This window comes from Aplysia californica, unplaced genomic scaffold, assembly GCF_000002075.1.
Source record: "Aplysia californica isolate F4 #8 unplaced genomic scaffold, AplCal3.0 scaffold00292, whole genome shotgun sequence".
Lineage (NCBI taxonomy): Eukaryota > Metazoa > Mollusca > Gastropoda > Aplysiida > Aplysiidae > Aplysia > Aplysia californica.
This window is the reverse complement of record NW_004797562.1, coordinates 893,614-903,801: the sequence shown is the minus strand read 5'-3', so window position 1 is coordinate 903,801 and position 10,188 is coordinate 893,614. Positions and strand designations below refer to the sequence as shown.

The following is a 10,188-nucleotide window of genomic DNA, read 5'->3' as shown; positions in this document are numbered from 1 at the left end:
GATAGATAGATAGATAGATAGATAGATCTCACCTGCATGTTTCTATCTAGCTTAAGAATAATAAATTGTCTCTCCCTGTCGTAGTTGGTTCCCACCACAGACGGGTCATCTTTACTCGTAACAGGATCTCCCTGGAACTGGATATTGGCCTTGTCTACGGTCAGCACGTTGATATGGAGGGTCACGTTGTCAGAGGTCTTGTCACAGCGAAGGTAGATCTTTACTGAGCCCTAATGGTGAGGGGAGGGAGGAGATGAGGGGGGGTGTAAAGGGGGGAACATAGACGTAAGCTTAATTTGTTGTAAGACATTAGATATAACTATAAATTTTCACCACAACGTGCGCACCTTGCTCACGGGACCTCCGAGATTTTGCCCTAATCCGAAAAGGCTTGGTGTCAGATTTTACCTACCATAAAATCAGGGGTGTAGCTGAAAGACAGCCGTAAGAAGGAGCCTAGGAGTAGCAGGAGAAAGGCTGCAGAAAGAGTTAGGAGCCCAGAGAGGGGGCTAAAGAGATGAGGGGTGGGGCAGAAAGTGGAGACGAAAGCAGACGACAGAACATTGTAACAGAGGAGGAAAGGATGTGAAAGGAGTTAATTTTAGAGAAGAAAATTATTTTTCGGTCGCTATTCGGATTCGAACCCGGGACCTACTGAGTGAGAGGCAGACAACTTAACCTCTAGACCACGAGAGCCCCATCCAAGCAAAGATTTCTTGAAAATTCGTAAAATTAGTATGCCAGTGCAGTGTGACTGAGATATTTTGCTGATAATGTTACCACTGACCAAGTCTCTGAGCTGTCGATTTGCGGCATGTTGGAGATGGAGACCAGGTTGTCAGGCCTGACCAGTGTGACGTTGAAGGTGGACTTAATGGCAGGCTCGTCAAAGCAGGGGAAAGCCTTCCTCGCATCTGTGGCCTCCATCTGGGTTGTTGCCAGGTACCTGAAGTGCAAATTAAAAATTGATAAATAATAATAATAATAATAATAATAATAATAATAATAATAATAATAATAATAATAATAATAATAATAATAATAGTAATAATAATAATAATAATAATAAAAATAATTAACCATTACCTTTTTAAATGTATTATTATTATTATTATTAGCAGCAGCAGCAGCAGCAGCAGCAGCAGCAGCAGCAGCAGCAGCAGCAGCAGCAGCAGCAGCAGCAGCAGCAGCAGCAGCAGCAGCAGTGTTATCGTTGTTGTTGTAGTTGTTGTTAGTGTTTGTGTAATTGTCATTGTAATTGTTATTATTATTATTATCATTATTATTAGTTTTATTATTATTATTATTATTATTATTATTATTATTATCATTATTACTACTATTATTAATATCACCATTACCATCTTCATCATCATCATCACCTCCATCAACAACAACAACAGCAGCGTGTCCCATCACTCACACTGGCTTTCCATCCCTGTAATACGTGCTGTAGTAGAGGCCTGACAGGTCGTCCTTGAGCGGTGACGTGAAGGTCATCTCTAGAACGTACTTCTTGCCCGCCTGAAGTAAGGCCAATGGGGTAGGGTATTAATTTAAAAAAGGATTACATTCAACCCCAGACGGTAAAAGATCAAGGCGAATACCACATGGAACCTGACGAAAAGTCACAGAAACCAATGAGCAGAGAAGTGGGAAGACTTGGAATAACATTAAAAGGCTAGCCCAGGATAGGGAAAGGTGGGAAGTGTTTGCTCGTGGCCTATACCCTGACAAATGGTGAGAAAGGCAGTGATGATGATGATGATTACATTCAACCCGTTTGTTTCTGTGTGAAAGTGTACGGCTAAATTATATATCTATTAAGATGCATAATATATGTGTGAAAATGAATGTTCAAGGTACATGTGGGTGCCTGTGTGTGTACGTGTTTGTGTGTGTATGTGTGTGTGTGTGTGTGTGTGTGTGTGTGTGTGTGTGTGTGTGTGTGTGTGTGTGTGTGTGTTTGGAAAGGGGAGGGGGTACTTGGTGAAACGCCAAACTAATGAGCCAGGATCTGGACAATACAGATTCATCTTATCTTATCTTATAACACACGGATAGATAGATAGATAGATAGATAGATAGATAGATAGATAGATAGATAGATAGATAGATAGATAGATAGATAGATAGATAGATAGATAGATAGATAGATAGATAGATAGATAGATAGATAGATAGATAGATAGATAGATCTCACCTGCATGTTTCTATCTAGCTTAAGAATAATAAATTGTCTCTCCCTGTCGTAGTTGGTTCCCACCACAGACGGGTCATCTTTACTCGTAACAGGATCTCCCTGGAACTGGATATTGGCCTTGTCTACGGTCAGCACGTTGATATGGAGGGTCACGTTGTCAGAGGTCTTGTCACAGCGAAGGTAGATCTTTACTGAGCCCTAATGGTGAGGGGAGGGAGGAGATGAGGGGGGGTGTAAAGGGGGGAACATAGACGTAAGCTTAATTTGTTGTAAGACATTAGATATAACTATAAATTTTCACAAAACCAGGTGGGGGGGGGGGGGGGGGAAGGACATGCCTTAGTTATTTAACAAAGAAAGGACTTGATCTAGTTTGCTTGTTGTTGTGGGTTTTTTTTTTACCTAAAGAGAGAATTTCTAGTTTCTTTGTTACTTCACATTAATTTAACCATGACAAGACATGAACTCGATTGATATTTGACTAAGACAGGTCATGATCTAGTTAGATATTTGACTAAGACAGAATAAGGTTACAGAGACACAAAAGAAAAAAGGAAACTGGCAATTGTTGTCACAGGAAATAATACTTTTTGATGAATGATGTCACTGAATATAGACAAATGTTGTTACATACACAGGACGAGTGAAATTGTAAATGTAAATCTTTGAATTCCCTTTCCTCAAAACTATGTGTTTTGGATATAGAACTCTGTCTTTCGATTGGCTTGAACAGTCAATGGAGGCACACTACACACATTTTAAATACATGACATGTTTCTAAACCCTATTAACACAGTTAAGATCATTCAGTAGGTGGGTTTCCGACCCTGATTGTCAGCGGGAAACCGGGCTGGGAGGGATACAATGACCCAGGAATACAATAACCCAGGGATACAATAACCCAGGGATACAATAACGGGATACAATAACCCAGGGATACAATAACCCAGGGATACAATAACCCAGGGATACAATATAATTACCCAGAGATACTATAACGGGATACTATAACGGTATATAATAACGGGATACAATAACGGGATGCAATAACCCAGGGATACAATATAATAACCCAGGGATACAATAGCCCAGAGATAAAATAACCCAGGGATACAATAGCTCAGGGATACAATAACCTAGGGATACAGTATCCCAGACATACAATAACGGGATACTATAACCCAGGGATACAATAACCCTGGAACACAATAGCCCAGGGATACAATAGCCCAGAAATGCAAGAGTATAGGGATACAATAACCCAGGGATACAATAACCCAGGGATACAAATGCCCAGGGATACAATAACGGGATACAATAGCCCAGGGATAAAATAACGGGATACAATAGCCCAGGAATACAATAACGGGATACAATAAGCCAGGGATACAATAACCCAGGGATACAATAACCCAGGGATTCAATAACCCAGGGATACAATAACAGGATTCAATAGCCCAGGGATACAATAACGGGATGAAATAACGGGATACAATAACGGGATACAATATCCCAGGGATACAATATCCCAGGGATACAATAACGGGATACAATATCCCAGGGATACAATAACGGGATGAAATAACGGGATACAATAAGCCAGGGATACAATAACGGGATACAATAACGGGATACAATAACGGGATACAATAACGGGATACAATAACCCAGGGATACAATAACGGGATACAATAGCCCAGGGATACAATAACGGGATACAATAACCCAGGGATACAATAACCCAGGGATACAATAACCCAGGGATACAATAACGGGATACAATAGCCCAGGGATACAATAACGGGATACAATAACGGGATACAATAACGGGATACAATAACCTAGGGATACAATAACGGGATACAATAACGGGATACAATAACGGGATGCAATAACGTGATACAATAACCTAGGGATACAATAACGGGATACAATAACGGGATACAATAACGGGATACAATAACGGGATACAGTAACGGGATACAATAGCCCAGGGATACAATAACCCATTGATACGATTGCCAAAGGATACAATAACCCTGGGATACAATAGCTCAGCAGCAGAGTTTCCGAAATCCACGATAAAAATGTCTTTCCGCTTAACCATAATCGAACTTGGGTTTTCTTACTTGCGACAGCGAAGTGTCTAACCGCTGCACCACAGACACTGGTACACAATAATTAACTCACCGAAGACGCGCACTCTGGTCATATGACAATACCTTAAGATAAACAGTTTAGTACCCTTTGAACCCTGGCCTCCAGGGGTTTCTATGCCTGAGCTCCTGGGCTATTCACGCCTTCATTTATATCATCACCAGAATCACATTCCATATTCTACTCAGAGTAATGATGATTACAGGCTAATAGTTAAAAGATTGCATTTATATTAGCGCTCGAATCCTTACGAGTAAGCCCTGATCGCTTTACATCAATCACATGATCACTGAAAAGTATTAATTCATTCACAGATTTCAAGATATGCCACGGTAAAAATAGAAACCATTTCAACCACATAAAGAACAATCACAATCCCACTTTACTTATATGCGCGTAAGGACAGCAGTAACTACAAAACATAATTATCAGCACTAACTATCACACTACAACAAAAAATTAAACAAAATTGTATGCCTTGAGCAATCGTTTAAATGTAGTCCTCAACATTACAAGCATCCTCGTACTGATTTTTCAGTCCTGTTTTCTTTAGATTAAAGTAAAAGCGTAAGGCAGGCAACAACATGTATTGCGTCATAATATTATGATATATGCACATTCGTGCTTTTGATTTTTGTTTTGTTTCGTTTTGTTATTTTTGTTTTTGTATTTTACGGCACTCGCAACTGCATAAGTTCGTATGAGCGCATGGGACACATAAAGCGTTTTCAGTTCGGTAGGAATTATTTTTGATTTTTACCCGTCTGGCGGACGAAGTCCACTCTTATTCTCGATTTCAGGATCACCAAGGGATCTTTAACGTGCACATCTTGCCTCAAAAAATGTTCACTCGTATCCGAGAAGGCTGAGTGTTCAATCTAACCTACCCTAAGATCAGGGTTGTGGCAGAAAGACAGCAGTTAGAAGGCGCCAAGGAGTAGCAGTAGAAAAACTGCAGAATGAGTCAGGAGCCTAAAGGAGGGGGTAAAGGGGAGGGGGCAGGTGGGAGCAGAAAGCTGAGACGAAAACAGACGACAAAAATGGTTAGAGAGCAGGAAAGGTGGTGAATGGAGACGATTTTAGGAGAAGAAATTTGTCGGTGCCACTGTCAGGTTTCGAACCCAGGATCTATTGAATGAGAGGCAACCACCACACTTTTAGACCACGGGAGCCCCCTTTTGAGTGTGCATAGTGGTTTAACATAATATGCTGTAAAAACGATCAAATGGTTCGGACATCTCCTACGATTACCAACACACCATCCAGCACAACGTGCCTACATCCAAAAATTCGATGGCAACAAAGCTAGAGGGCGACCGAGAAAGACCTGGATAGATGGAATCAGGGAAACATTAACCACCCTCGGCATCCCCTTGACCCAAGCTCTCCCAAAAGGGTATAAGCGGCAGATAAAAGTTAAAGTAAAGTAAAAGTAAAAACGATATACGATACCTTGAATGTGAACTTTTTCGGGTCCGCAACGTACATATACGGCTGAAGTCGGACGTCATAGTGTTCTGGGTACACGTTGTCCGGAAGTCTCACGTCTCTCACCTTGACCCTGCTGCTGGGTGTGGCAGGGGGCGTGGTCGCGTGACCAATAAAAGGGCCAGACTGAGTGACCGAGGAGGATGGACATTGTCCACCTAATAAGAGAAGAGAAGATGAGAGAAGAGAAGAGAAGAGAAGAGAAAAGAAGAAAAGAGAAGAGAAGCTAATGATCCGAATTTATTAGTACCAGAAAATCAACAAAATAGCGATTCATCGTCATTTAAAATATGCTCTCATTACATTTATGATCAACCACACACATGCATATACCAGAACATTGACATAATAATACAAAGATTCAGTATCAACAAAATGCACAATGCACTCATTATATTCACTTTTAAATACTGTGGAAACCTGATATAACAGGGATGGTGGGAGTAGAGAAAATGTCCAGTTATATCCGATCCCTGTGAATTCAGAAATGCAAGGAAAGTAAGCATTTGTGGACTAATCCAGCTGTACTTATTCGTGGGTAATTTCCTTTGCCACAAGTACCCACGAACAGGGGTTTTGGCACCAACTTTCTCCATTGCCTCACATCAGAAGAGATTGGTCCACAGCATCTGCATCGGGTAGTCTCATCTTCTTTCGATCCAGAGCAAACTTTCCATTGGAGTATGCTGCCACTATCTTCTCTCTATCCTGGGTAATGGTGTGAATCGACCCTTGTGGAATGTCGAACTGACGACAAATCTCTGCCAGTGGAGCTTGCTTTTTGTCAACAGCCTGGATTTTTTCGTATTTTTTGTCAATTGAAAGGCATTTTCTCGTGTGCTTGACATCGTTGGTGACACATTACGCGTGTGTGTTGCTAGGTTTCGGGCTAGATCGAGGTCTGCAGCAAACCGCAGCCCTCTCTCGCTTCACACACTGCGTGTGCTTGCAGTGGCATGGCCTGCGTGGGCTTGCTCCATCACTGCGTTACTCTCTCTCTCTCTCTCTCTCTCTCTCTCTCTCTCTCTCTCTCTCTCTCTCTTACTTTTTACACATTGTAACGAGCCTTTGTCCCTGCTATAACCGGTTGGGCTCAGATGTGGCCCTGTTATTGCCGATAACTTTTAATAGAGACAAAGAGTAGGAAAAAACTGAGATTTAAAAAATCCCTGTTATTACCGGATCCCTGTTATTACCGGGCCTGTTATATATGGTTTCCACTGTATAAACATACAACATACAATGCACAACTCATCCATTCAAGCATACCCAAACAATGTGTTCATGAGCTCCATCCTCTCTCTCTCTCTCTGTCTCTCTCTCTCTGTCTCTCTCTGTCTCTCTCTCTCTCTGTCTCTGTCTCTCTGTCTCTCTCCCTCTCTCTCTCTCCCTCTCTCTCTCCCTCTCTTTCTTCCCCCCCCCTCTCTCTCTCTCTTTCTCTCCCCTCTGTCTCTCTTTTCTTACTCTCTCTCTCCTCTCTCTCTCTCCCTTTCCTTCTCTCTCTTTCTCTCCCCTCTCTCACCTATCTCTCTTTTCTTACTCTCTCTCCTCTCTCTCTCTCTCTCTCTCTCTCTCTCTCTCTCTCTTTCTTTCTTTCTCTCCTCTCTCTCTCCCCTCTCTCTCTTTTTTACTCTCTCTCCCTCCCCCTTCTCTCTCTCTCTCTCTCTCTCTCTCTCTCTCTCTCTCTCTCTCTCTCTCTAACAGAAGAAGGGACAGATGAGTTCTCATGATATATTTCTTTTTTCTTTAACAGGCTGGAGGACTTTATAGAAAATGTAACGAAAAAAAGAGTGATGGGAGAATGAACGAGGACCATTGTCCTTATAACATAGAAAAGGATGTACCACTCATTCTGTTGCCTTTTAGATGATTACTTATCATTACTTATTACTACTTAGTATAGCTTATTATTGCTTATTATTACCTATTATTACTTATCATTACTTATAGTTGCTTACCATTACGTATTATTACTTACAATTACGTGTTTTTACGTACTATTTCTTCTTCTTATTACTTACTATTACTGATTATTGCTTATTATTACTTATCATTGCTTATTATTGCTTATTATTACATTTCGTATTTTCACTTATTATTACTTATCATAGCTTATTATTGCTTAGTATTGCTTATTATTACTTATTGTTACTTATTATTGCTTATTACTTTTTATTGCTTATTATTACTCATTATTACTTAATTACTGTTGCTTATTTTATGTTATTATTGCTTATTTCTTCTTATTATCGCACATTGTTGCTTATTATTGCTTATTATTACCTATCATTGCTTTTATTGCTCATTACAATTTTGTTAGGTAGCGTGGTGAAATCAGTCGTTCGTCACAATAACAACATCGAAGAAATCTGCATTTTTCGGCCAGTTTGGAAATTATTTTCATCAATTTTTTTTTTACTCAACACCTTGTATGTCTATATAAAAATATGTTTCCGTGTGAATTTAATTTAAGAACGTTGATTAAAGCCACAAAATATGCCATTTTTCAGTTTTCATGGACTCCCAAGCTATTGAAATTATCAAACTTTGGCGGCCATTTTCTCGCCAATTTTACTACTGAAACCAGGTGATCCCAGCTCCTTCAATCGCAAGCATCTTGACTTCTATTCAAGATAGATTGGTGCTTTTTACATTGACAGCAAGGCAAATAAATAAGCGTTCAGATAATACCAATAACTCCACATGCAAAAAGTTTGACGATTTTCACCGCGTTGTGACACATTAGTATTGCTTATTATTACTTATAATTACTTATTGTTGCTTGTTATTGCTTATTATTGCTTTTGTGACGTCTCTAAATACAGGACAGTACAACTCACAGATGCTATCATCTCCTCGCCCGGCCATTTTTGCACACTGCTGTAAGACGGACTGAGCAGAAGAAGCGCCTGTCTGTCCGGCCCCCGAGCCACAGTTACACACCAGCCCCCGGTCCCCCTCGGCGAAATGCACTATAATGCCCACTCCGACAGCGATCAAGATGGCGACCAGTGTCAAAGCCACGCCTACCACACCGCTGACGTAACATCCGCCATTCTTCTTTTCGCCGGAAGCCATTTCCAAGCTGCTCTGACGACTACTGTCGGTGGTGTTTGAATCTTTTGTCTCGTACTTTTCATTTGCCATTCTGGGGAATTAGAAATAAAGAGTTACTAAATAAAAAAAGAACGTATAATTAAGGGGACAGAACATAAAAGATTTCAGGTTAGTTGCCAAGATAAAATTAGCGCGAAAATGGACGCCAATGTTTGTTAAGCTCTAAGATTCTGTGTCCTTGGAGACTGAAAATGTATATCAATTTCAATGCCTTTGAGCAACGGATTTTTATTAAAATTCACACAACTGTCTTTAAAACTGGAATAAATTATAGAAGTTCAAACACTAAAATAAGCTTCCTGACAAAACCTTTCGCTGTCTACGGCCAGGTTTCTATTCTCGCCAGGATGAAGTGAGGAAAATCCTTATAAAGTGCCTTTCCCAAGAACACAAGATTACGTCGGGCCTCAGGGTCGAACCCCCGAACCTGCTACCTCACGATAACGAGACCGTTAGCCTAACCACTAGACAACTCGCTACCCTAGAATTACAAAGATCTATCTACTCAGTACCTAGTTTTGAGAAATTTGTCGCAAAAAGTTTGAGTTTCAAAACAAGTCAAACATTTTCGACGACAATTCTTTGAATATCTTGATAATGACGCCGAATAATCGTACTATTTTGATAGAGCAGATAGAACATTAAATGTGGTTTCTGACCTCATGGTCTTAGTAACTTAAATAGCTAAAAGCTTTATGATTCTAAGGTAGCGTACTCTAATTCACGAGAAAGCCAGGCTCAGCACGGGAGAGAGGCGGGCAGAAGAGGTTTGAGGACAAACTAAAGATGTTGCCAGCACAAGGTTGTCGTCATTTCTTGATGACTGTAGGCCTAATGACCTAATAGGAAGGAACACAAGTGATTGTTCAGATTCAATGTTTAAGACAGCAAAACACGAAAAACATCATTTTCGAAGTTTGGTCGAAAGTCGTACCGTTGATTCTAGACCAGAGAGTGGGTGGTTGGCGGGCGGGTGTTCTGGTGTGGTTTGCTCCTTCTTTCCTTTCAAACATACAGTCAAACCTATGTAAGACGGCCACCCATTGTCAAGGAGAAAAGTGGCCGTATAAGACAGGTGGCCGTCTTAGGCAGGACTGATCAAGATGAAGAAAACAAATTATTCCTATCAGAGGTCCCAATCGAAAGTAGCCGCATTCTTGTTTTTGTTGTTGTTGGTGGTGGTGGTTTGTATTTTGTTTGTAATTTTTATTTTGTTGCTGATT

At 40.6% G+C, this 10,188-nt stretch overlaps 2 protein-coding genes and 1 long non-coding RNA gene across 3 annotated transcripts in view; 2 read left to right on the top strand and 1 right to left on the bottom strand.

Annotated features, from left to right (window-relative positions):
- The window catches only part of LOC101853628, a 9,572-nt gene extending 9,341 nt beyond the window's left edge, over positions 1-231 (top strand). The window contains exon 2 of the mRNA XM_005101643.3: positions 85-231. Coding sequence (XP_005101700.1) covers positions 85-216 — 132 coding nt within the window. The 3' untranslated portion in view covers positions 217-231. The remainder of the gene's footprint in view (positions 1-84) is intronic.
- Positions 1-9,816, bottom strand: part of LOC101856583 (aminopeptidase N) — a gene marked incomplete at its 3' end in the record, with an annotated part of 43,582 nt that extends 33,766 nt beyond the window's left edge. The window contains 6 exon segments of the mRNA XM_013084428.2: positions 788-946; positions 1,424-1,524; positions 2,204-2,401; positions 5,813-6,006; positions 8,689-8,996; positions 9,681-9,816. Coding sequence (XP_012939882.1) covers positions 788-946; positions 1,424-1,524; positions 2,204-2,401; positions 5,813-6,006; positions 8,689-8,995 — 959 coding nt within the window.
- LOC118477917 lies at positions 2,199-9,256 on the top strand. The gene is made up of 2 exons (XR_004858692.1): positions 2,199-2,383; positions 8,674-9,256. It is a non-coding gene; the product is annotated as an uncharacterized LOC118477917 (long non-coding RNA).
- Positions 9,817-10,188: the final 372 nt, after the last annotated feature.